Source organism: Paramormyrops kingsleyae, chromosome 15, assembly GCF_048594095.1.
Source record: "Paramormyrops kingsleyae isolate MSU_618 chromosome 15, PKINGS_0.4, whole genome shotgun sequence".
In the NCBI taxonomy this organism is placed as follows: Eukaryota; Metazoa; Chordata; class Actinopteri; order Osteoglossiformes; family Mormyridae; genus Paramormyrops; species Paramormyrops kingsleyae.
In genome coordinates this window covers 951,114-977,187 of record NC_132811.1, presented here as the reverse complement: position 1 = coordinate 977,187, position 26,074 = coordinate 951,114, and the positions used below count along the sequence as shown (strand labels likewise).

General features: G+C 42.2%; 4 protein-coding genes across 15 annotated transcripts; 2 read left to right on the top strand and 2 right to left on the bottom strand.

Annotated features, from left to right (window-relative positions):
• Positions 1–3,188: 3,188 nt before the first annotated feature.
• On the top strand, positions 3,189–7,373 carry gamt (guanidinoacetate N-methyltransferase). Its single transcript, XM_023843649.2, has 6 exons — positions 3,189–3,637; positions 4,661–4,806; positions 5,391–5,454; positions 5,581–5,648; positions 6,780–6,890; positions 6,981–7,373. The coding sequence occupies exons 1-6, from the start codon at positions 3,463–3,465 to the stop codon at positions 7,119–7,121; spliced, it is 705 nt and encodes a 234-aa protein (XP_023699417.1). The 5' UTR covers positions 3,189–3,462; the 3' UTR covers positions 7,122–7,373.
• A 1,790-nt stretch (positions 7,374–9,163) lies between these two features.
• Positions 9,164–14,424, bottom strand: ndufs7 (NADH:ubiquinone oxidoreductase core subunit S7). Its single transcript, XM_023844060.2, has 8 exons — positions 14,291–14,424; positions 12,822–12,858; positions 12,473–12,541; positions 12,267–12,384; positions 11,978–12,157; positions 11,303–11,349; positions 9,718–9,806; positions 9,164–9,408 (listed from the first exon to the last, which is right to left on the bottom strand). Exons 1-8 carry the CDS (start codon positions 14,304–14,306, stop codon positions 9,311–9,313), a joined length of 654 nt encoding a protein of 217 aa, XP_023699828.2. The 5' UTR covers positions 14,307–14,424; the 3' UTR covers positions 9,164–9,310.
• A 1,193-nt stretch (positions 14,425–15,617) lies between these two features.
• LOC111860374 (furin-like) lies at positions 15,618–21,843 on the top strand. Of its 6 annotated transcripts, none has more exons than XM_023844047.2 (14): positions 15,618–15,878; positions 16,148–16,243; positions 16,321–16,419; positions 16,513–16,589; positions 17,077–17,153; positions 17,501–17,664; positions 17,851–18,102; positions 18,344–18,405; positions 18,501–18,604; positions 18,699–18,816; positions 19,006–19,185; positions 19,372–19,496; positions 19,705–19,824; positions 21,226–21,843. In XM_023844047.2, the coding sequence occupies exons 1-14, from the start codon at positions 15,735–15,737 to the stop codon at positions 21,684–21,686; spliced, it is 2,079 nt and encodes a 692-aa protein (XP_023699815.1). In that variant the 5' UTR covers positions 15,618–15,734; the 3' UTR covers positions 21,687–21,843. The 6 variants fall into 6 exon arrangements, with proteins under 6 accessions (XP_023699815.1, XP_023699816.1, XP_023699814.1 ...); XM_023844048.2 differs by having other exon boundaries at positions 17,501–17,673; positions 17,851–18,063; XM_023844046.2 differs by having other exon boundaries at positions 17,501–17,673.
• Positions 21,844–22,071: 228 nt separating this feature from the next.
• On the bottom strand, positions 22,072–26,049 carry LOC111860375 (uncharacterized). Of its 7 annotated transcripts, XM_023844054.2 has the most exons (6): positions 25,862–26,049; positions 25,434–25,503; positions 24,078–24,362; positions 23,391–23,939; positions 22,680–22,893; positions 22,072–22,563 (listed from the first exon to the last, which is right to left on the bottom strand). In XM_023844054.2, exons 3-6 carry the CDS (start codon positions 24,349–24,351, stop codon positions 22,344–22,346), a joined length of 1,257 nt encoding a protein of 418 aa, XP_023699822.1. In that variant the 5' UTR covers positions 24,352–24,362; positions 25,434–25,503; positions 25,862–26,049; the 3' UTR covers positions 22,072–22,343. The 7 variants fall into 7 exon arrangements, with proteins under 7 accessions (XP_023699822.1, XP_023699825.1, XP_023699823.1 ...); XM_023844057.2 differs by lacking the exon at positions 25,862–26,049 and having other exon boundaries at positions 22,680–22,881; positions 25,434–25,836; XM_023844055.2 differs by lacking the exon at positions 25,862–26,049 and having other exon boundaries at positions 24,078–24,381; positions 25,434–25,834.
• Between the last annotated feature and the right edge of the window lie 25 nt (positions 26,050–26,074).

Below are 26,074 nucleotides of genomic sequence, written 5' to 3'. Positions count from 1 at the left end.
AGTTAGATATATAAATAAATTATGCGAACGTGCCGGAGGTGCTTCATGGGAATTGTAGTTTCACTCACAGCTGAATAAGTCGCTACTTTCGTTTGTTGGATTTGTGCATCGTTTTATTTTACTTTTTGATCCCCCTCGTTCGTTTTACTCGAAGTGTTAGCATTTTAAGGGACAGCAGCGCCTATTTCTCGCTTACTATGTGAACTCCACTACGGGGTGGCAGTGTGTTTAATATCGAATCTAAAATACATTCTACTGGCATTGGTCAGGTACAATCTGTCTTCAAACCATGTAAACAATTTCGGCATTATAATGAAAAAACAAGAAGTATGGTTGGAGATTTGTTAAACCACACATTTAACCACCATATTGTTATTTGGAAATCGACATTTCAATGGCCGTTTCTTGCATATCGTATGTTACACTCCTATTTGACATTGCCCCAGACAACTGTTCTCAAAAAACATTTTAGAGAGTTTCATCTGTCACATGTGTTTCGCTTAATACATAGGCCATTTAATGGGTACGTATACAATATGAGAGAAGTAAGTATTCGATTCGTAGAAAGGGAACAGGATGTGACATATACGCTTATTTCAAAATTGGTACGCTTAGAAAAATGTTACTGTCATTGCACAGTACTCTATTTCATTTCTATTTCGACATACATTTGCGATTGGTAGATAAAATTTATGAAATACAAATGACACAAATACTATGAGACATTGCACACTTGTACTTTTTATTGAGAGGTAACAAGAACTGCCGAATATTGTTTTTGTTATGACTGCCAAACCAGCAAGAATAACGTCCCCAAATAGCCGAAAACATGTTTCAAACTTAAATTAATATATAAAAAAAATACAAAAAAGTGTAGGACTATATATGCTGAAGTCACAGTTGACTAAATGTGCACTGTATTAAATCCAGGAACAGTTAAGGAGCAGCACATCAAAGGTTTTTAATACTCCACCATAGCTCATGTAATATTTTAATAATTTCTCCTTGCTATAGGTTCTAAATTGATGTCTGGTTTCTGCTGATTGCACCTGATTTTATGTTTCCAAAGTGATATTACAAAATGAATATTCTTTGTGATAATCATACAGGACGAGACAGAAAAGCCAGTGAGTGTCTCCGTTGCCCTTAGAGTACGTGGCTTAGATAGTTTAACCAGCAGCAGTTTATCCTATTTTGGTTAAGAGAACTCAGTCCAGTGGAGCTGCCCGGCAGGAATGCGGAGGTGTGGCGTCTTCCTGCTCCCAACACACTGTTAATCAGGTTATATTAGAGTTATTTCTGTCATTCCATACCTCACGCGTTTATGATTCTACATTTACACAAATCTGCATTCATTTTTTGGTTTACACACAAAAAAATATTATTGTGTAATGTTACTGGGTATAGTTGCATAAAACCAAAATCTTTTCTTTGTATATTTTCACTGTTTTTTCCACAACAACTGGCTAATAGGTGACAAGTTCAAAGCAGCCAATTTTTGCCCCCAGCCCTAAAAGAAGTATTACATCAACTCAAACACTGGTGCCTTATAATGTCTTTTTTTCTTGCAGATTGGAGGGGGTTCTGTTAAATTAAAACAACGATTATGTGATGCAATACTTGAACATCTTCATACTTCATCAGCCAGTGGGATCAAGTCAGACTGCTTTCCGGAATCTTATTTCAGAATCCAACGCAGCTCCTTAAATGGCCTGAGTCACCTGCTATAACGCTGGTAATTCTGTTAGAAAGGGTGAACTGGGCAACATAGTACTCATTCATCTACAAACAAGCTCTGCTCAACAATTTCCAAGTCTATGACCAAGTTCCCTTTAGAGAGGAAAAATACCAGATTATCTAATCAGCTTCCTGGCACAGGATGATTCAGAATAAAGGTGACTTAACGTCTTAGGAGAACATAAAAACATAGATTAAAAACACCCACACAGTCAGTAATACAAAAGCATTTGTTTTCTTAATTTGGCAATGTAAAAATGGATTAATAAAGACAATGTGTTTTGTTTCAAAGTGTTCTGGTACAAAAACAGCCATCTGAGCCCAGAAAACTGCTTTTCATATATTATTTAAAAAGACATTATAACTAAATAATATGCCTAATATGGGACACTGTTTAATTACACTCTAAAGGAGGTAACCATGACTTCTCAGAACCTCATCAGAAACTCAGCAATGGCAAATCAGCTCATAAATACAGGGTTTCTGAATTTTATTTAAATGGGGGAATTGGGAAAATATATTCATATATGTCTAATATAAAAACAACTATTATTATTTAATGATTCATTGAACAATAGAGGTTTAAGTCACAATACTCTACTTCTCATATATGCTGAACTATTCATTGACACCCGGCTGGCTGTACCGTTTTGTTGAGTTACTCATTTATTGATATATTTCTGTATACCCCGCCAAAATAAATGCTTTACGTGTCTTGAAATTCTTTGTTAACGCTCTTATTACCTTCCTTATCCATTTTTTTTTTCACCGAAATTCTATTTCAGCCAGTGTCACTATGCTAAACAGCCTTATGCCCATAATCTGGCGGATTGGTGAATGTCGGCAGTGGCTGAATACCAAATTATAACAGTATAAACAGCGTCCTCTTATGGGGCTCTTTGGAATCTCACGTATTATCACTGGCAACTTTTGAACTTGAAGCCGAGAGGATACGAATTATGTGCTGCATAATTATGTGCTTTGTAGCTTTGTAGTTACTGTTGGGATAGTAATTAATATAATATATATATTAATATAATATATATAATAGTATATAATATAATATAATATAATAGTATTCTTTTGAATGAGAAACCAAACTGAAGCTGGAATCACATACACATGCTGCTTGTGTATGTATTACAAACTTTACCGCTAAAGGAACCATTTCTCTTTGTGACAGGCTTAGTAACTTAGTTATTGACTCAAGTACGATAAGAAAACTTGCTTGGTGTTAAAGTGCACGTCCGTTCGTTTCACAATGTTGAACTGGCGTTAATCGGTCGCAAGTACTTCTAAAAATATTAATATTTCAACGGCATTATAATAACATTCACTGTGATGTATGTTAAATGCACATGTAGCAGTTTTTCGTTTAAAGTGGCAGCATTCCCTATACCCGCGTGGACCTTACTCTACCACAACTTTTGGAATCGGGAGGTGGAGCTAAGCGACATGTGAAAAAAACACGTGTGCGACAAACTGTTGCCGTCACGCGTTCTCTCTTAACTAAGAAGAATTATCAATTGGTTGAAGCATACCTTATTTACTTTAGTAAAGGTTCTTGCAAGATCAGCACTTCTGCTCACTTATAAATTGTTGCGGCCTTTGAACAGTCCTTCTTTCGGTGCTCCGAGCTGCAAACGCGTTTCCTTTCATTCGTCTCCCTATCTTTTTGCTTTGGCCTTTTCGAAGAAGCTTAATTTATTTTCGGTGGGTTTAACAATGGCTACAGCACAGCCCATATTTTCCAAGGGAGAGAACTGCAAGCCGGTTTGGACGGAAGCGAATGCTGCCTACAATGAGACCGACACTCACCTCGAGATTATGGGCAAACCGGTGATGGAGCGCTGGGAGACTCCGTACATGCACGAGCTGGCCACTGTGGCCGCTTCCAAAGGTACTCTTACAGGTTGCACACAGTTAAATTACATGCTGATAGATAATTGAAAATGACCCTCACAATATTTTTCCTTTATCTGTCTGTCATACTTTAAAGCCTTAATGCCGAATCTGTACTGCACGTGTTAAAGAACGAAGATGCATACGGCAAAGAGTTCAGCAGTAATTTGAAACACGGCAAGCTGTAGTAGTAAGCAACAAATGAAATAGGGTCATTTTGCGTTGTAATAAAGAGGTGTGAAATCTTCCAGCGTCTGGTTGACTTCCATAACTGTTTTAAAATTAGGATGAAATATGTTACCGTCTTATTCCAACGTCAGTACAGTTTTAACCCCACATTGGTTTAAGTGAATTACTGAATAGATCAATAAATGTCCTCAGAGTACCAGTGAATAATTTGGGCAGCGCTGAAAGTTACCAGGCGGGGGTGGGGTTATTTCGGATTATAGGTAATCTATATGATATTTGATCCCCCAGTCTATAGTTCAACGAATGTATAGATAACAGGTCGTTTGAATTTAAAGACTGCATACCATTAGATAAGTGCTATTACTGCTGAGAATTATTAGTTACAACATGGTACAATATCTGTTTTTAAAGACGCATTTGAAGTGGCAGTTTCTACAGGGTAATACGTTACTGCTAATACTGAAGTCTCTGAAGTAGGGTTAGTGCATTTAGTGACCTCGGGTAAAAAGTTCCGCAGTAAGATTGACTGCAGCAGACATTTATGGGCAGGGCACTCCTTCTCCCAGCTCAGTCTATATTTACACCTCACTGTAAGGCTACTCTCTGGTATTCCGTGGTCTAGTTAATCAAATGCTACAACCTGTTCCTTCCCCACTGGTATTACACTATCAGTCATAAATGCTTTACAGATCTCTTCGTTTTTTTTTAGATGTTATTGTGAATGAACAATTTCAGAATGTGGAGAAGCAAAATGTGCCAATGAATCCAATGAAAAGTTCATATTTCAGAAACGATGGAGTGCAGAGAATGCTGTTTTTATTTCGTCACCCAGGTGGCCGGGTTCTTGAGATCGGCTTCGGCATGGCCATCGCCGCCACTAAAATAGAGTCCTTCCCCATCGAGGAACACTGGATCATAGAGTGCAACGATGGTGTTTTCCAGAGACTGCAGCAATGGGCGAAGGAGCAGCCACACAAGGTGAACATGGTTAGAGTTGCACCACGATGTCACCGCCAGCAGATTTATTTTGCAGGCACAAAGGTGGCTCAGACTGTCACCTCACTTCCCAGAGTTTAATCCCACTCCTACCATGTACAGAGCTTGCATATTATCCCCTCATCATATACGTTTGCCCCGGTACTCCAGAAACGTGCTGTTAGCAAAGTTAGGCAAATGGGTCTCTCTACATTAGAGCTGCAAATATTTGGAACTCTATCCCCAACAGTGAGCAAAGTTCACATTTTACCCATTTTAAATTACAACTGAAACTACTGTATGGCTAAAATCAAGATAGTCATGTGACCATTAAAGTTAAGCATAGTGCCCTTTTATGTGTTGTTCTGTCTGATGTTTATGTATTGGACACTGCAATTCTAACTCTGCTGTACATTATTTTGTAAAATTAGCCTGTCGTAGTATTACCTGCTCTAGCTAACTGTGGGACAGTTACTAACTGTCCATTGTTCCTGTTAAATAAATAAGATGAGAAATTGCCGGCTGTATGTGATGGGTACATGGCCTGTGGGAAGATGGATGGATGGATTTACTTTCTGGATGTTTAGATTGTTCCTCTAAGAGGCCTCTGGGAGGATGTGGTCCCCACACTGCCTGATGGGCACTTTGATGGTAAGAAGCTTATGCCTCTATTTTACTAACAGTTTGCAGGAAAATCAAACATTCATATCAGAGCTTTACCATATTAATGTTCTGCTATTATTAAATAAACTAATCATCCTACCTGCTTAAATACAGGCATTCTGTATGATACCTATCCACTATCTGAAGAAACCTGGCACACTCACCAATTCAGCTTCATCAAGGTAAGTCATTAAACATAGATAATTCTGACAGCATCGTTATTATAATCATTATTTAGCTGCTTTGATGATACTATGTAGACTGAGTTTTGTAAAGTTTACCAATTAATAGAGTTGTATATTTAGGTGTAGCATTTCAGGTTAAGTGCCCACTTTAATACTGTGGCATTCCGAGGCGGAGCGACCTTCATATTCAAAGCCTGCCTTCACCTGAATGCTAAGCAGTGACGCAGACTTGCCTTCTGGTTGTATCATAATGAAACAATGTGACTTTCAGTCCCATGTGTAATAATGTAACAACTGATTTCTGTAATTTTAAGTTTTGTCTTTTAAACACTTTTCTGAATCTAATCAGGTTACTTGCATGAAGTGGCGCCTGCAGGCAGAAATAATGAAATAAAAAGATAAACGTGTTTTAAATATTCCTCCAAGCATTTAGGGACATTAGCATTTTTAGCAGACATACCCTCTGTAGTTGAACTGTAATTTGTAAGAAATACCCCTAGTCTAATTTAAATAAGTTGGTCTTTGAGGAAAACCATTACACAGTATCCATTAAACACCCTGCAGACTTTACACTTAATAAGACAACAATACTTCTGAGTAATATTTAATATAATATGCTGTAGGTAATGACATTAATTACTTATATATTTGCAGCAGCTCAAAGCTTATCAAATTCCTTTTTTGGCATAGTCTGCTTTGCTACAAGAAAGCAAAACATCCCTCAGGAAGTTAAATGTTTGCTTCTGTAATTTACAATGAAGGCTTTCTACACCATAACACCCTGAGGGGTGGGACACAGTAACTGTCAGGACAGGACCGTGAAACACCCAGTAATCCCAATGGGAAGTAAACAATGAAAGAGGCAAGAGGCAAGCTTCACACTGCATGCAGCAGCTGCTTGGAGTCCAGGGGGATTTCTGGGAATCCATTAGAGGAGCCGCTCATTGTCATTCCAGACAATTCAGGATCACCTTTGCATTTCCAGAAACCCCACAATCACTCCCACTTGATTCGTCTTCTAAGAAGCTAGAATTAAGTCTGTTTGCAATGTGACATTTTTTGTCACCAGCTTCCATAGTAAGATCTAAGTGTCAGTTTTTGCCTAAACAAAGACGACGGTCTTTTCAGTCGCATGCCTGCAGACTGCTGAAGCCTGGCGGCGTCCTCACATACTGCAACCTGACGTCCTGGGGGGAGCAGCTGAAGAGTAAATACAGCAACATCGACACCATGTTCCAGGTGCGTCACTAAGCAACCAGCCCATGTGCCTCACGTCTTACCGCACGCTGTAAGGCCAACAAGAGCTCTGTGCCGCTCCTCTGCTTTCAGGAGACCCAGGTGCCTCACCTGATCGAGGCAGGCTTCAAGCGAGAGAAGATCAGCACCACACTGCTGGATATTGTCCCTCCAGCTGAGTGCAAATACTATGACTTCCACAAGATGATCACTCCGACGGTCCTCAAAGACTGATGTGGCAGCTGCCATCGTCCTCGGCCAAGTCACCTGCTTCCTGTATTTCCTTTTCACCACATAGTCTTTAATGAAAAGATTTCTTGATGAACACTAATATATGGAGCCACAGCAAGACAAAAAAAAAAAGTCTCCTTTGGCATTAAAATACAAAATCATGGTGTTAAAATAATTTTTAAATCACTTACTGTATATTAATTAAAGCTGTATAATTTGTTACATTCTCTCACCCAATAAATTATGTGCAAAGTGGTTTCTGGATCAACTTCAAACATCTGAAATTTCAGTGGGATAGTTTAACACGTCAGAAGCCACTGAGACACATATCACATTTATCACTTTGAATATAACAAACAAAATATGATTCATATTTCAAAATTTTCCAGCAAAACATAATTCCAGAAACATGTGAATAACTTGGGAAAGTGTGAGAAATGGCAAAAGTGCCAAATGAGGATATAAAATGAATTTTGTTTCACAAGATTGTCCAGTTCACCTACTCATTGTCATCCTGTGGGTGCTGAAAGTCCTGGAGTTCAGGGTTTCCCAGCCCGGTCCGCGGCCCTCCCCCCCACCAGGGCCGCCCAGTCCTGCTCCTGGAGACTTTTTGGCAGTCCATCGCGAACGAAGATGACAGGTCCTCAAACTATTGGGGGTTTGAATAGGGACTAAGGGAGGAATGGGGTGGTGAAGGGGATACTATAGTTTCTGTCTGTTGTGCCACTGTGTGTGGCTGTAAAGCCCGATCCTAGATCTGCATATCTTGCCGCAGGTTGGACATGTAAGAGCTGGATCAGGAAGTTCAGGTCGTGCTGTGACGGCACCGTGGTGTCGTCGCTGCCGTCGTTCTGCCCGCTTCTGAGTGCGGCGTTCTTCCAGGTGGTTGACCCCTTTGTTACACATAGTACGCCACAACTGTCGATCAGCCGCATAGGCCTCCAGAAGTTCAGGCTTGATGTTACATTTCTTCAAGGTCTCCCTAAGTTGATCTTTGTATCGTCGTTTTTGTCCACCTGGTCTTCTGGTTGCAATTGGTAGCTGACCATAGAGCACCTGGCGAGGTAGACGTTGTTTAGGGCTTCGGATGACATGACCTACCCATCTCAGTTGTCTCAAAGCTAGAATTGCTTCTATGTCGAAGGACTGAGTCTGTTGGAGAATGTCAGTGTGAGGAACACAGTCTTCCCAGCTTATGCCAAGGATACGTTGGAGGCATTTAATGTGGAATGCCTCGAGTTGTCATATGTCTTTGGTAGACTGTCCAAGTTTCTGAGCCATATAGTAGTGTAGAAAGGCATACTGCTTGGTAGACTGCTACTTTTGTTGATGTTCGTAGATGGTGGTTCTCAAAGACTCGAATGCAGAGACATAACACCCTACAGAGCTTAGGTACAGCCCTAATTTAACACACCTGATACGGATAATCAGGCCCTCAGTATGAGAACCAGCTTAACTTCAACATAGCTGACTCTAATACTGAGATATAACTGAGGGGCCTGATCATCTGTATCAGGTGTGTTAACTTAGGGCTGCACCTATAAGCTCTGCAGGGTGGTAGGTCTCCAGGAGCAGGATTGGGCAGCCCTGCTCCAGACGGTCCATGTTTTTGCTCCCTCCCAGCTCCCTGCCAGATGGTCCATGTTTTTGCTCCCTCCCAGCTCCCTGCCAGACGGTCCATGTTCTTGCTCCCAGACGGTCCATGTTTTTGCTCCCTCCCAGCTCCCTGCCAGACGGTCCATGTTCTTGCTCCCAGACGGTCCATGTTTTTGCTCCCTCCCAGCTCCCTGCCAGACGGTCCATGTTCTTGCTCCCAGACGGTCCATGTTTTTGCTCCCTCCCAGCTCCCTGCCAGATGGTCTACGTTTTGTTGCAAAGACATGGGTTGTCTGGGGGTCCTCAAGTCCCGGTTTCAGAAACACTTCTGTAGTTGCCATGCCTCTTGGATATTTGATTTTGTGAAGAAACCGCCCCCCCCCCAGTAAGTTTTTCCCATGCTGACAGCATAAGTGGAGTCAATTTGCGGGAATGACAAAACGAGGACACAATGTACAAGATTAATTTATTAGCATTACAGGTAAAGGCAGCACCTCTACGGGATTTACAAAGAAAGTCACCTGTCGGCCAGATTTACAGGAAACAAACTACAAACCAGGAACAGGTGTATTAAGCAAGAAAAGCAGGTGGTGGCTTTACTTGCGATACCAAATCCTCAGTCTCTTCTCACGCTTTATCTTCTTCTGCAGCTGCAGAGTGCCGTAGAGCAGAGCCTCTGCCGTGGGGGGGCAGCCTAGGCGGAGACAAGACAAAGTAACCTTTTTAAAAGAGTTAAAGAGTTTCCCCCCCCCGCCTTTTACTGAATGGATAATACATTTCTTATACATGGAACTAAATTAAATGAGCAAGTAACAAAGCAAGTTTGGTTTATTTAGGTATGCTTATGGGGAATAAGGGTTTTATACTCAAGAGAACAGCTTTTTGTTGATAAAAATACAGGAAGCTGTGTAACAGCTGCAGGCCATTTTAAATCACAGCTGGTCTTTTTTTTGGTACAGAGTTTCATTGAAAAGCACTGGATTAAAACGGAGCTGGTAAGCACCTGGAACGTAAATGTCTACGGGAACGACGCGGTCACAGCCTCGCACCACAGCGTAGGAATAGTGGTAATAGCCCCCACCATTAGCGCAGCTGTAGGGAGGACAGACAAAAAAAAAAAAGTCAGTGCCCTGCCAAAGCAGGCAGACAGCCTCCAGCTAAGTGAAGGCAAAAAAGCTAGTGTGTGTGCTGTAAGAGGAGCAGGGCCAATCACTAAGCAACACTGCGTGTGTGCTGTAAGAGGAGCAGGGCCAATCACTGAGCAACACTGCGTGTGTGCTGTAAGAGGGACAGGGCCAATCACTAAGCAACACTGCGTGTGCTGTAAGAGGGGCAGGGCCAATCACTGAGCAACACTGCGTGTGTGCTGTAAGAGGGGCAGGGCCAATCACTGAGCAACACTGCGTGTGTGCTGTAAGAGGAGCAGGGCCAATCACTGAGCAACACTGCGTGTGTGCTGTAAGAGGGGCAGGGCCAATCACTGAGCAACACTGCGTGTGTGCTGTAAGAGGAGCAGGGCCAATCACTGAGCAACACTGCGTGTGTGCTGTAAGAGGAGCAGGGCCAATCACTGAGCAACACTGCGTGTGTGCTGTAAGAGGGACAGGGCCAATCACTAAGCAACACTGCGTGTGCTGTAAGAGGAGCAGGGCCAATCACTGAGCAACACTGCGTGTGTGCTGTAAGAGGGGCAGGGCCAATCACTGAGCAACACTGCGTGTGTGCTGTAAGAGGAGCAGGGCCAATCACTGAGCAACACTGCGTGTGTGCTGTAAGAGGGGCAGGGCCAATCACTGAGCAACACTGCGTGTGTGCCGTAAGAGGGGCAGGGCCAATCACTGAGCAACACTGCGTGTGTGCCGTAAGAGGGGCAGGGCCAATCACTGAGCAACACTGCGTGTGTGCCGTAAGAGGGGCAGGGCCAATCACTGAGCAACACTGCGTGTGTGCCGTAAGAGGGGCAGGGCCAATCACTGAGCAACACTGCGTGTGTGCCGTAAGAGGGGCAGGGCCAATCACTGAGCAACACTGCGTGTGTGCCGTAAGAGGGGCAGGGCCAATCACTGAGCAACACTGCGTGTGTGCCGTAAGAGGGGCAGGGCCAATCACTGAGCAACACTGCGTGTGTGCCGTAAGAGGGGCAGGGCCAATCACTGAGCAACACTGCGTGTGTGCCGTAAGAGGGGCAGGGCCAATCACTGAGCAACACTGCGTGTGTGCCGTAAGAGGGACAGGGCCAATCACTGAGCAACACTGCGTGTGTGCCGTAAGAGGGACAGGGCCAATCACTGAGCAACACTGCGTGTGTGCCGTAAGAGGGACAGGGCCAATCACTGAGCAACACTGCGTGTGTGCCATAAGAGGGGCAGGGCCAATCACTGAGCAACACTGCGTGTGTGCCGTAAGAGGGGCAGGGCCAATCACTGAGCAACGTGTGTGCCGTAAGAGGGACAGGGCCAATCACTGAGCAACACTGTGTGTGTGCTGTAAGAGGGGCATTTGATTCCAGTAATCAAGTTTACATGAAAAAATGAACTGATATCAAGACAAAGTCTACGAAACACTACTAAAAGTTCCAAAATCTGTACCTTCCCATTGAAATGACATATCTAGGTTCTGGCATCTGGTCATACACCTAGACCAAAAAGACACAGAAAAGTTGTCAGAACAAACACATTATAACCAGAATCAGGGTAATGAAAAGTGAATGATGAGGTTGATACTCAAACTGATAAAATATTGATGGCAAGTTGTCATGAAATCATTGTGATCTACATCAATTCTATTCTGGGATACCCCCTGTGCAAAAGTTAGGGGAATGGATGGATAGATAGTAAAGCCTATTGATGGGAAATTTAAAGGTGCAAACACTGGCAACCTAAAGCCTGTCCCAGGACACAGAGCCCAAAGAGGAGCCAGTCCATCACAGGGCACACACACAACACACAGCAATTTAGGGGAAGCCTATCATTTTGGACTGCCAGAGAACTAGAGGGAACCCAAACAAATATGGGGAGAACATGCAATCTCCACACACACACAGCCGTGGCATGGAGCAAATCCCTGAGCTAAAGCTGCAGTGCTGCCCACAGAGACACCAGGCTGCCATAAAAAAAGCAATTCCCTGCAGCCATATCAACACAAAATGACAAAAACGCCCCTCGGGAACACAAAGAAATAACAAAAAGTGGAGGAAACCATCAGATTCCAGGCAGGTCTAAAGGTGAAAGTCATATGAAAAACCGGGCGGGGGGGGGGGTCACCTTGCGGAGTGCAGGGGCCATCTTATTTGTCAGGGTGCCAGCGACTATCATGACGTCGGCCTGCCTGGGGCTGGCTCTGAACACCACTCCGAAGCGGTCCATGTCGTAGCGAGGGGCTGCCATGTGCATCATTTCCACAGCGCAGCAGGCGAGGCCAAATGTCATGGGCCACAAGGAGCTCTGGGACACACACACACACACAGCGCCTCAGACATGTTAGCCAGGGACCGGCCAGGGAGACGTGCAGGCTGCCAGAGGCGAAGCCCTGAGTGTGGAGCAGAGGCCTCACCCTGCGCGCCCAGTTCACCAGATCATCCAGTTTGGCAATGACATATTCCCCTTTGCTGCTCGGCGCAGCTGCAGACTTGGGGGCTACTGCAGTGCTTTTCTCTCTCACCGGAATCAGGCTTAAGGTAACAAATTTAAACAAACCCTTAGGCAACACCTCAAGGACGGGACAGCAGCAGCTGCATGGTGACTGAGAGAATTTCCTACCTGTTTGCAGGCTCAGTGTTTGTTCTCTGGTGAAAGTACTTCTTATGGATAACAGCAGCAATACTGGGCCTGTGAAGTCATAGCAGGTCAAATTATGCAACTAAAATCTACAAAATAATTTTTAAACGTACGCACACCGAGTTAATCACCGTTTAATTTATTCATAATAAGTTTTAGGTGGGATTTAAATAAAAAAAAAAAAAATGCTATGCTGAAAGTTTAGTGATTCCTTTTATTATCACTAAATAATCTATCCCTTCATATCAGCTTTCTGTGTTTGAGATAAAACAGAGAAACCTAAATGAAAGTTACAACTATACAAATTGTTACAATAAAAAGTCATCTTTACCTCAGAGAAAATGACCCAAACCTGCGCAGGCAGGGAACTGAAAGCAGAATTAAATAATCAGAATGCAGACAAAGCTGATACTGTTTAACTCATACATGCATACTGAGGGCCACTCAGTACAGATTAAGGCTGTGTATCCGTTATTATTATTTGTATAAAACTTTCTTCCTGAACATATGGAGAGTAGCATGAGATTCATACGGTTCTTGATGACTTTGGTGGGCTATATATCTTCTATGTACACATCTACTGTATTCAAATTTAATGAAAATATTTGAAGGGATTTTTAAACGTTGTGTTTTTATACAATATTCAGCAATATGTGAAAATGAAATATCGTCTACATTGAAGTGCCGACAATAATATCTAGTTTTCTGTGATGCTCGCTTAAAAATCCTAGATCAAAAGATCGATAAATGTGAAGCACAAACTATATGCAAACCAACACTTATCACTGACAAATGTACTTTAATGTGTAACATACAGACAGAGTTGGCAGTAATGAATTTTCTTATTACAGGCCTCAAATCACAACAAAATTTCATCATTTCAGAACTGGTCTGTATCAGCATATAACTGTCTTGTTTTGCCCCTGGATACTGACTGTGTGCTACAGATTTGTATGCTTTGTTATTTGAATGCCATATTTGATATAAAAAATGCATATGTACATATGTATGCAAGTAAACTTACAACACAACAATTTATCATCAATAAAACATACAAAACAGGGTTTTAGACATGAACAATATGCAGATACAATATTAGGGTATGCTTCCATTTACTAATGACCAATAAAATGTATATCTTTTAGCATAAAGCATTATATTTCTATCATATATATATATATATATATCCTATTTTAGTATCCTTATTAAAATATTTTTACAGATTCATAGATATACGGAACCATCAGCTCACTATATACAGTTAAATACGGACGCTGGCTACGGCTAGGATAATCCTTCATGGCTATTTCATTGTGCTATGGTATGTAAGCACTTTTGCTAACCGACAAGTACCAATTAACGAACAATCGGCAAATACTGACACAACAGACAAGGAATATATAACCAGTTAGTATCAAACTGAATAGCACAACTCAGTCTCTTACTAATACCCCGTTTTCGTAAATAGGTAGATGCGGATTGCAAGACTACAGGCAAACAGGCAAGGTCACATGAATGAGTATTCAGTAAATGTGTTGTGGAACGAATTTATACCTTCAAGATGACATTTCAGCACGACTAAGGTCACTTATGTAAGCAATGTCAAAGACATCGGGTGGTTTATATTAAGTGTGAAAGGTTTAAAACAATCGTTTATACCTATAGGTCAAGCTTTTCCATTCGTCTAAGCTGATATTAGTTTGCGAACTTCCGATTAAATAGATTTTTCGTTGTTCAACATGACAGAGCAATGCTAAGGTTCAATAACACAGATAAGTTAACAATAATATCTGTACTCACCGACAACGTTCGCCATACTTGAAAAGGCCTGCTCCACAGTGCGAGGGCCGAGCGTCGTATTTAGGGTGAAATGGTGTTTCCGGTAGTTACCCAAGAAAATATTTCAAAATAAAAGTACGAATTTCACCCACGTTGCTGCCAAGTAAAAGGACTATTATTTTTTATTTATTAGAGGTCAAAGCGACTAGCGAGCAAACCCTGTTGCGTTATCAAGATATTTCTTATTAAATTATTAGATTATTTATATTTGATAACACAATACATCTACATGAGAGCAAGGAAATTGTAACGAAGTAACTCGAAACAGAAGATTCAAGGACACTTTTAGGCTACCTCGATGAAAGCTTATCAGAGTGACAACACTGACACCGTATTAACCATGTTGTACCACCAATGTACTCCAATGCACATGTAAATGCTAAGTATTCACTTACTGCGTTGCAGGCTTTTTGTCATTTACTATCTTTCATTTCTTTTGTACTGTTTTGCAAGAAGCACACGTACAAGGTGCAAGCCTACACGTGACAGCAAATATATGTGAAATACAAATATTTTTCCTACATGACAAAAATATTAATTTCTTAATTCAGTTAGTTTCCATCCATTTCAATAGCATTAGCCACGACATTTTTAGTGGAATCCGCTTCCTACTTTCTCTAGACAAACGCTGCTTGCATGTCTACAGCTTTTGGTTTCCCGTGATAACAACTTCTGTTATGTTGTAATCTCAAGTAAATAACTCGTCATCTCGAAAAAAACACTTTGGCTATGTTGGGATGACGAGAAAAATTAGTCGTTATCTCAACATAAGACAGGAAAATATAACGATAACATTTATATATATGGGTGCTTCATAGACATTTTTCCCGAACACTTAATTACTATTAGAATATGTCATTGGATGGACTAGCTATGTCCTCCTTGCAAATACAATTTTTATATAACATTATGTTTATGGCACGTATAAAAATTATAGTTTTTCTAATCACGATTTCAAAGATTAGTTAACTTAAGCCAGTCTATTAGTCATTATATCTGAAAAGTCATTGTCCGCTATATCTTATTTCACCACCTTCATTCACGCTATGCTACTGCGTGAATTTTAGTTTTTTTTTTCCCAACAGGTGGAATTGAATAAAGTTGCCGTGCTAAAAATAGACAGCACGAAGACGTTCAAACTGCCTTGATGTATAATTTGCAATCAATTAAATTCCTATGGTCATAGAGACATAATGACGCTAATTTGTCAGCAAATAACGCCTGGCAAAGCGCAGCAGCGCAGTGAATGCAGGTTTGGGTCTCGCGCTTTCATCTCGCGCCTGTGGGCACGAACAGCAGCCGTTACGGGAAATGCCCGGCTTTTCTCAGTGTGGCCAAACAACAACAGAACCGCATATGTAAAAAATAAAGCAGTAATTCAGTAACCCAATAAGGAAAGTCCGACATGAAATTACTATGGTTTGGGCCAGCTGTGCTCGGTCTATGTATCGCTTGCGCGACCACCAACAGCTGGGCGGTGCATTTAAACGCCCCCCCCGAACACGTCGAGAGGTTTGCAGGAAAACTGGGATTTCACAGTCTAGGGAAGGTAACACAAAACGCGTTTCGTTAAAACATTGATACACATAAAGCACGTATTGTTTTAACTGATCAGATCCACCGGACAGCAGCTGAACCATTTTTTAATTTAGAGTTTTGCAGATAACTCTCATATGAGGGAGAGTTGGGTGTCAAAACAATCATTACAACAGAATAATTTTCTTAATAAGCCGGAAAAGGCTCCTACTGCACTTTATAAATAAATATGATTCGTGATGCTGTTATGTTTTTATATAGGTTTGTGCTGTTTCCATTTAGGTATTTTGGTTCGCGCAGCAGTCCAAGAAGACTGGAATGAGAAGGGATCCAGCATCTCAGCCTAATGATCCTCCTTTGACAAAGCAGTGGAATTTAGTAATTACATCCCTCTCTTAGCTTCATGTAATCCCACTAGAGAGAAGTGTATATAAGGTATTTCTTTTTGTTCTAAGAGAACCTTTGATCCGAACGTAAGGGCTACCTGGGCAGTGCTGGTGTCCATCACAGATGATGGAATGGAGGAGAGCCACCTTGACCTGGAGGAAAACGATGTGAGTTCAAAATAGTGATAAAGGGTTACTTCTGCTACTTTTATTTTAAATTTGCGTGTGGAATCATGGTCTGACCTCTGACCATTTTCATAGGATCCACAGACCAGCTACAACATGAACAGCAACGATCCCAACTCAGAACCTAGATACACACCAATGAAAGTAAACTGGTAACAGTAGTTAAAATATATTTATAAAGTGCAGTGCACATGTAAAATGCTAAAGTCATGCCAGGTTGGATAGCACAGTAGCTCATTGGGCAGGACTGTGGGATTTAGTCCTGTCTCTGCTGTGTGAGTGTGCAGTCTGTAGGCTATAGTCTCCCCATGACTTGCGTAGGGTACTTTAGGTACTAGCAATATAAAAGCACACAGTGAGGCAAACTAAAGTGTGAATATGTGTCCTGTGATGGACTGGCATCCAGGTCATGGTTTCCCCTGCCTTGTGCCCTTCACTGCCTAGGATAGGACTTGCAATGAATTAGCAGTTGGGATGCAGATTTATGGGTGGATGCAGGATACATGCCCTATGAAGATATTAAAGTTATTCACCGGTACTTTATGCTCAGCTTATTTAGGTACACGCTGACATAATCGTATTGTAGAATATGTGCTGGTGGACTATAACAGAGCATTATTTTGGTCCTCTGCCGCACAGGCATGTTGGGGGAGTGACCTCTGTGGCCAGTAACAGAGCGTGTGCAGTGGGTGTGGCATATCAGGCTACAAATGGTGGTAAGCTATGACTGCGAAGAATATTATCATTATACACAGCGGAATCTGTCTTCTCAACACAACAGTCAGGTGCTTGTTTGGAATTTGGAGTTAACACTGTCTGGTTTACTTTGCTGTATATATAAAATACATATAAAAAAATACAAAATGTTGCTTTACAGATGAGATAGCTTTACTACAAAATAAACAGCACAAAAATTAGTGCTCTTTATACATTGAAAAGCATTACCTTAATAGCAGAAGGTGGGCCAATTCCTGAGAGCTCATTGTGGATTATTAAAAATAAATGATAAATCATTGGTGGGATTTTGTTTTTAGTTTCACTTTGTTTTCTGTACTGTTCTTAGGGATCCAGATGCTTGATAGTCACGTGACTGACTTAGCCAAGGCCAAGTCTCCCAGCTTCAACCAGCAGCACACTGATATCTGCAGTGCCGGCTGGGCGCCTGAAGATAACGGAAGAATAGTGAAGGGGCCAAGCACTCTGCCCTACGAGGCTTCAATACGGGGCGTAAGCAGGGTATTATGCATTTCAGGTGCCATACTGTTACTGAGTTTACGTCTGAATGTATAACGGTGGGCTGGCAGGAAAAGCAGATAATGACTTAGTGCACTTTAATTCTTTCTGGTAAAATTTTAGTACTCAGTGAAGAACTAATGAACAAATCCAAATGAGTAACTAAATATCATTTCACAGGGCCGTGGTGATTTGGGTTCCATTTACGTCTGGGGTTGTGGTAACAGTGGCACAAGCCACGGTAACTGCGACCTCGATGGCTACAGCAGCAGCATACAGACGCTGTCTGTCAGCAGCACCACGGAGAGCCGGAAATCGGCCTTCTACATCGAGCTGTGTGCTGCCATTCTAACCGCCGTGTACAGTGGGAGCAGCCTGCATCGGCGCACAGTCGTAAGACACTGCCGACTACCTGTCCTGCACACTTCATATGTAAGACATTCACCTGAATTGATGCTATTGCATTCATTTGCTCTTTTATTGATGTGAAATATGAATACGTCATACTAAAAATACTGATGATAATTACATTAAGCTAATTATTTGATATAAAGGGGCTATTTTCTCTTCTTCCAAGACAATTTTACACTGCATAAGCTCACGCTTCAGGACATGCCCATCTATTTTTTTGTAAATCTATGTTAAAGCCAAATGTTCTGTTTCTTTCTGGAAGGTTGGCACTTCAGCACCTGCCCATCTGGTTGCCAGCATCACCGCACTGGTTTTAGAGGCAAAGTAAACACTTCCCAATAATAGTGGGCACAAAGTATCCTTAAAAAATGAATCGCCTTATGAATGGCAGTGTAAGTTCAGCTTGGGCACCTCTACAGCCCTGCACTGACCTGGCGTGATGGGCAGCATACAACAATCCAGCCTTCTAGACCTTCACATCTCAGATCGGATGACTGGCAAACAAATGGCGCTGGCAGACCGGGTGAGTCTGCTAAAGTAATCATCATTAAGGTTTTAAAAGTGAAAAACATAAATGAAGGATGAGCAGATGACGACTGGCTCTCGCCTCGGTTTAGTCAGCCATTATTATGGGCATGGACGTCTTGATGCTGGGAAGCTGGTCCACCTGGCCAGGAAATGGACAGCTGTCCATCCTCAGAGGAAGTGCATGAGCGATGTCATCACCCGGCCCCTGTAAGAAGGAAATGTTCATAGTGACAGCAAATAGTATTAGTGTTCTGGAAGGATCTAACACACAGGGCTGCTTTAGTTGAGATCTATTATGATAGATAAGAATTGTTAGCAATAAGAGCTGTGCTACTTCCAAAGAAAGACAGATTCCCCAGGTGATTAAGGGTTATTCTATACCTTATTGTCCGGTAGTGAGCTACATGGGAACCTAATATTGAAATGGAATGAGACAGCTTGCCTGAGGACCAGAAATTGGATTCGCTCTCTTGAACACATCCGGGCAAGACTCACCTTGACCTACACCAGGCATGGAGATCTCTCCATTGTCCTCATCAGCCCACTGGGAGCACAGTCCACTCTGGTCACCATCAGGCAAGGAACACACCATGAAATTGCATCATGGAGTTCCAGAGCGTAACCGTTTTGTAATAGAGCAAATGACACAGTAGAAACACTTCTGCATGTTAAAACAATGACCCATGTGTGACACTCGGTGTGGCTGTTCCCACCAACGCGACGTAACTGGTCTGGCGACGGCCATCTCATCTTCCTGCTCAGGCATTCTGATGCATCTACAAAGGGATACTCAGATTGGGCCTTGACAAGCTTCCATAGCTGGAATGAAGACCCTACAGGGGAATGGACTCTCCAGATAGAAAAGAGGGGCTACTGGCCCACCAGCGGTGAGCGTCAGCCCCCCTCAGTCAGAATGTCAGAGGAACACAAACTGATTAATAATAGTAGAAATCTCATTCCATGCAAAGCTGGTCTTGGTTAATAATGTAGGGAGAGAAAACTAACAGTGAAATAAATCCTGATTCTCTTAAACATTCAGAAAGGCACCATCGTTCTGAATCACGACTAGCATTATGATCTCTTTACATTCCTCAGGTATTTTGTCTAAATTCCAACTAGAGCTATACGGGACAAGGGAGTGCATGAGAGCACGCCGGGTGGGACGGACGCCTGTTTGGAAGTGTCTGATTCTCAGCTCTAATGGCAGCTGTACCGGTAAGAAACTACACACCAGGGCTGTTTGATCACACCCTTACGCGGGCCTTTGGTCGGTTGGTCCCAGACGATTCATTAAAAGAAGTACTGAGTTGGATAGAAAGAAAAATCAGTAGCATTTGTGGGTGAAGATTTGTTCTTGATTGGAAAGAAGCACATACTGCAAATGATTTAGACCTGAAATACTTATATACAGATGTGAAATAGCCATTTTGGCTAATTCTAGCACATTTACAGTACATTTTTTGTTTATTAATGTGCACTGTCCATGTCAAATAAACCATAAATAAAATAAAATAAATATAATTCACTGTGGCTAAGGGCGTCTGCCAAATGCTGTAAATGTAAATGAAAAATTTTCTATCCTAATTTTCCAGAGCATCAAAATGAGATGAAAATCTGCAGATCAGATAGAGCGAATTCCATGTAATGTGTGTGATTTGCCTCCGAGTATTTTCCAAGTACTCAACAAAAATAATGTTTCTTTAAATGACACTAATAAAACAGAGTACTCCCATTTAACATCTGAAAAAACAAATTGCTAGACATAATCCGTTATCAGAAAGTAATGGGGACAATGATGATTTAAAATGAAATCTCCCATATGTAATTAGACAACATGCCTATCAATTGTTACCCGTACATAGCAACTAATGCTTAACATTTACAGATGTTTTTGCTATCAAAGTACAAATCAGATTTGTAGCAGTACAACTGTAGCTATTTTCATCAAACTTGACATAGGCAAATTATATTTTTATGCAGGATAATAATACACAGAGTTCTGAGTTTCATGACAGGAACATACCCCTGTTAGCCTGGAGGGAACCTGCCTGCTCATTCATGACAAAGTTTGGGATTCAAAAGTGGCAGATTGCATGTTTAAACTAATCACATCAATGCCTATATCTGAAATCAAGAACAAAATCTGTATGTGAAATGTTTTTGTTTTATCAAGTATTATGGACACATCCTAGTATAATTGATTCATATTCCATGCAGCTGTACAATTCATAAATCATTACTTGGATTCATTATTAAATATATGGCTACTGTACTGTTACTGTACTGATTTGTTACTGGGAATTCATACTTGGACAAATTTACAATATTTTTCTGACGTGATTTGGCTGGGCTTGGATGCCACTTATCTTGCCTGGACTTATTCAGTCAGATACCCAATATGGGATCATTTATAAGTCTCATTAAGGTGGGAATTTGAAGACCGGTATTGGGACACTGGGGTACATGTACACTAGTGTCTCATGCTCTGCTGTCCTGAAAACCTCTGAACCTGCAATAATTACGCACACTTTCATGGGAAACGCGTGTCCGAGACTGTACCTCTAACGCTTTCTGGATTTTAGTTTTTCTAGCGGCTCTTTCTTTTTTGTAACGCAGAGTGCACCTACCCCTTGTACTTATTTGAGAACGCCTGCCTGCCCTCCTGCCCCCCTCATTATTACGAGTGGGGTAACAGCACCCAGTCGCCACGACGCTGCCAGTCGTGCCATCATACTTGCCATACATGCTTTGGTCATCGGGAAACTAATTGCCTGGACTGTCCACCATTCTCCACGCTGGACCCTCAGCTGAGTACATGCAGCACTCCTTCCTACCCCTGGGACCACCAGACTGAGGTTGGCGAAAGCATGAAGTGGTCCGGGCTCATTCTGGGCATTCTCTTTGGTGGGCCGCTGGTCCTGGCATGTTTCCTGTGTGCGGCAGCGTGGGCAGTACACGGAATCATACAGATCCGAACGGCGGCAAGGAGCCAGCCGAGAGGCAACGAGAATTTTGGAGATTTCAGAGGTGTGGAAGGGGCTGCCTTGAATGAGTTGGAGGAATCACACTCTCTTTGAGATTTGCTATCACCGATAACAGAAAATCAGCAGCAACCACTGGCATCAGTGCAGCTTATTCTTGGTGGATATATAAAATTAGTTCTTTGTGTGTGTTATCTTTTTACTTTATGTTCACACTCAGTTGTACTAACTGAAAATAAAAATCTTTTCCAACTATCCATCTTCTAATTGGGCAGGGTCACGGGGGGTGCAGCTTAACCCAGGAAGTACAGGGGACACCCTGAGGGGTGCTAGTCAACTGCAAGGGACATACACGCACAGATAAAAAAATATTTTGAGTCTTAAAATTATGCACAATGGTTAATAAAAAATTATCAGATACATTTTAAAGGAAACTGTAGCTCAACATATTCAGCTGAAAATGTTATCAGACACACAAACCTTATTATTCATGCATTTTACTGTTGTTTTCTTCAAAATGAGGGGGAAAACATATTCCGATCCAGAATATTCCTCTACAAAAAAAGTCTTTGTATGCAAAATGCCACTTAAGTTTTATTGGCTTGGAGGTTAGCGGTAATGGTATTTTATGCAGCTGTACAAAGCTCTAGACCAGTAGACCACAGGAATGAAATATTTCTGGAATAGGCAGAGTTTCCAAGGGACAAAGCTCAACAGTATCCTGCTTCTTTGCGTGTCCACATATCCTATTGACTAAAAGTAATTTAGTTGCCCTGGTATCTGAAGTGGCCAGGCAGAAGGGGTAGTTTGGATATACAGACTGTCTTCAGATCCATGGAACAACTGTCTGAGGCCAAGGTCAAACAGACAGTACAGATTGAAGACCACCATGGCCAGAAGTGGGAAGAGCGTGAGTCCCGAACCGAAACCTCTCCAGGCGCTACAAAAATGGAGCGAAAGCCAGTAGACCGACCTGGGGAAGAAGAACAAAGGGTCATCATGGCATTTGTCTTTTTTAATGTTATATGACATTATCAGCTGGAGTGTATTGCAGCCTTATGCCACATTTCATTCACCTTCCACTCTTACCTCCCTCCAACAAAAACTCCAGATAATATAGGCACTGCCTTCATATGGTCTTGATGCAGGAAGGTTGCCATGACAGCAAGATTGAGGGAATAGAGGAAGAGCTGCTCAACAGATGAGGTAACAAATAGCTGCAAAAATAAGGATCTTCTAGGACACTCTCCCAGTGGGTCCAAAGACGCCGAGCAGAACCGGGACACAGCACCTGTTAGCATCGCTGGAGGAAAGAGAGAAGCATGTATCCCTCATATCTGAAAAACTTTAACAAACAACAAAACACCTGTAGCCAGGTTCCCTCCACCCAAGATGGCGGTAAACTAGTCTGACTTTCGCAATAAGGACAATTATCTATTGGATGGGAAATTCTTCTACTGCTACTTGGAATTAATTTACTGAAAATCGTATTTTTAATTACATATTCCTACAAAGTTTTGAATACCAAGCAAGATGACGAACTGCAGCATAAACTAATAAATCAGTCATACCAAGAGGAATATTACATTTGTTTTTGAGAGTATGATAGAACCTTAGTCACTAGGCAAAACAGTGACCCCTATACTCTCCGTACTTTTACTTTCAATGCTGGTTCTGAGAAAAAACATTAAGAATGACATATTTCTGAAAGCTGAAGGTGTCAGAATAATTCAAAGACATAAATAATATCAAGCACACGCATTGTTTGCTTCTCACTGTGATAGTATCCACTGGACATACCAAGCAGGATGGGCAACACTGCCACAGCGCAGCAGCGCAGTGTGAAGATGAGGCGGCTGACCAGGTCTGGGCAGTCGGGGGTTTCCAGAGGAAGGTAGAAGTAGAGAGCATATAGGATCCAAGGAAGGAGCAGGAGAGCAGCTAACGTGGAGCACAGAGCCGGAACGCGACCAGTCAGGCAACACTGGCGGCAGCAGCGACAGCGCCTCCTGTCTGCAGCCGCTGGCAAGGCTCCAGACTCCTGCTGTCCCTGGGAGTCCCACATGACCAGCTCAATACACTCTGGTGGGCTCCGCATCAGTGGGCTTCCCTCATCCACAGTTGAATCGATATTGCTGCATTCCACTGGGCTCGTGCTCTGCGTTTCCCTGCTGATGAAGTCGTCACCCTGGACAGCTTGCACTGGGAAGGTGTCTCCGTGTTCACTGGAGCCTTCTATTGTGTGAGTGTCATTTGCCATTATATGCTCTTTGGCTTCTTTTTCACTGACACAATATCTTGATTCCTCTGTGACACTTTCATGCGATTGAATATAGCAAGAATTACTTCCTAAAGATAAAGGGGGGGGGGAATTAATTCTGATTTATTACAGTTCACAATGTTCCCTAATCATAATCAATGGTCAACAGAAAGAAAATTTCTGTAAAATATAAGCATTTACTGTAAATCTATAAATAAATGGCTTACGGTCAAGATCATCTCCTGCTGTGGAGGGCCCCAGTGAATGCTGGGAACCAGGGACAGAGTGAGAGGGAGACTGCAGCTCCTCCACCGAGGATTCGGGGCTATCTGACACTGGGGCCAGGGAAATCTGGGTGTCCAGATCCAGGAAGGGGGAGAAGGACAGACGCGCAGGGTCAATGTCCTGCAGCTGGTTGATGATGTCACTGATGGACTCTTTAACGCTGTCGAACTCCTTTGTGTCGCGGCGGTTGGTGGCGAGATGCCCTGTCGATGTCATTGTTAGAAAACCTAGAACATGATAAAATAACTGCAAGTAGTTGTAATTCTTTGTATTTCACATCAAGACCATACATTAACGTCGGGTTGTTCTACCAGTCAAATGGGGTTTGCACAATGTCAGTCCACAGTGCAGTGAAGCCGTCACATACACAGTGCAGAATATCTATACTGTTACAACGTGGACATGACAATGACTTAGATTTCAATGTTAATCAAGTTTCAAACTAAAGCACGAGAAAAAGATTGTAGGAACTACGCGATGCACGGCAATTCAACTTCAATCGATAAAACTGGTTATTTCATCAATCTTTGTGGTTTTAAGTTTTTTTTCCCCATCGTGCCTCAAAGATATGCACATCTGGGAATTCAGTTTACACCCGACCGCTGGGCCAGAAGTGGCGGGCGGCTTCTTGGATGACCGAAAGACTGAGAGACAAATTGGCAAGGCATCTAGAATCCGTCTACAGAAGGGTACACTGTCCAACCATAGCAGAGTGGTAGCACTCAATTCCGTAGTTGGTATTTAGCAGATCAAAATAAACGCACAATGATAAGTTTTATGCACCCCTATTATTTCATGTTTTATTTTCGGGCCCGATAAAGCGAACGCATCCATTACTGTAAAACAAATTTATTTAAGTTTGAATAAACACTAAAGCCCTATTTTGTTTATAAATTCATTACCTTGCAGAATGGAACGCTAACATTTACCAAACTTACCAAAACACAAAAACAAAGCATGAGAAACCACGGCAGAATTTCTTACAGCTAAACACTAATAAGGAGATGCACTCAGTTTTGAAAAGCAGGGAAAAAAAATCCGCATTTAAGAAAATGTGGTATTTTTCTCTACATAGGCTACAACATTGGCGAAGTAATTATAAAAGCCGTATCCTAATCATTTCCATACGTCTACTAACCCGTGCACAATAGTCCGGTTAACCATGCGCCACACTTACAAATACTAAGGCAGTTTCGGAACAAAAGTGCTAATATGAATCTCAACAATGCTTTCGGAAAAAAATTTAAGAGCAAATGTGGGGAAAATATGAATTGCAGATGAGACTTTAGTCCACTTACTCGAAAATATTCTGATCAACCAATAGCAAGATGAGCAGCGCTGCTACGGGCGACGCGTTCAGATCGGATCCTGGAAAAGCGGCGTCTAGTCAGACTTCAGAATCTTTTTTGCCCACTTTCCCTCAAACTCTGGGACGCCGAACTTTGAATCAGATTTCAAGTCAGACAAATTACTACGCTTTAACCCCCCGCCCACACTTTTCCTTTTTTTGGTCCCGAACGTCACAAGAACCATATGGAGCAAATAACTCGGCGGCGGACGAGTGGAAAAGCGCACAGGACTGAGTTAGTGCCGCGAAACACGCAACATTATATACCATGGAATTCAAAAGCAGGACATGTGTCACCGCGATAATGGTTAACGCATGGACGTTCAGAAGCGTCAAGTGCACCAGAACTGGTAAATATTTTTTAGCAAAACTAGTTACCAGTTTTAACGAGCTGTTAAAAAAAAGTCAAAATGCACTGCTGGTTAAGCTTCAATACTGGCAAAAATGTCTGACGCGGCAGCCTCGGAAAATTTCCACTCATTAAGGTGGCTGCCGCGCAAAACGTAACACTTACAGCATGACAGAAGCATAAATGGTACTGAAAGCACAAGCCGAGCAATTGGTATCGGCCAGTTCTTCGGACCTTAGGCG

Bases quoted from the DNA above. Each gene is read 5' to 3' on its own strand.
- gamt (XM_023843649.2), top strand. From the start codon at position 3,463: ATGGCTACAGCACAGCCCATATTTTCCAAGGGAGAGAACTGCAAGCCG. The intron at 3,638-4,660 runs GTACTCTTACAG...TTCGTCACCCAG, and splicing joins CACTGTGGCCGCTTCCAAAG to GTGGCCGGGTTCTTGAGATC. The intron at 6,891-6,980 runs GTGCGTCACTAA...CTCTGCTTTCAG, and splicing joins ACATCGACACCATGTTCCAG to GAGACCCAGGTGCCTCACCT.
- ndufs7 (XM_023844060.2), bottom strand. The intron at 12,542-12,821 runs GTAAAGATGACT...ATGACTTCACAG, and splicing joins TTTGGGTCATTTTCTCTGAG to GCCCAGTATTGCTGCTGTTA. The intron at 12,385-12,472 runs GTAGGAAATTCT...TGTTACCTTAAG, and splicing joins AACACTGAGCCTGCAAACAG to CCTGATTCCGGTGAGAGAGA.
- LOC111860374 (XM_023844046.2), top strand. From the start codon at position 15,735: ATGAAATTACTATGGTTTGGGCCAGCTGTGCTCGGTCTATGTATCGCT. The intron at 15,879-16,147 runs GTAACACAAAAC...GTTTCCATTTAG, and splicing joins GATTTCACAGTCTAGGGAAG to GTATTTTGGTTCGCGCAGCA. The intron at 18,817-19,005 runs GTAAGAAGGAAA...ATTGTCCGGTAG, and splicing joins GATGTCATCACCCGGCCCCT to TGAGCTACATGGGAACCTAA.
- LOC111860375 (XM_023844054.2), bottom strand. From the start codon at position 24,351: ATGACATCGACAGGGCATCTCGCCACCAACCGCCGCGACACAAAGGAG. The intron at 23,940-24,077 runs GTAAGCCATTTA...CTTTATCTTTAG, and splicing joins AGCAGGAGATGATCTTGACC to GAAGTAATTCTTGCTATATT. The intron at 22,894-23,390 runs GTATGTCCAGTG...TCTTTCCTCCAG, and splicing joins AGTGTTGCCCATCCTGCTTG to CGATGCTAACAGGTGCTGTG.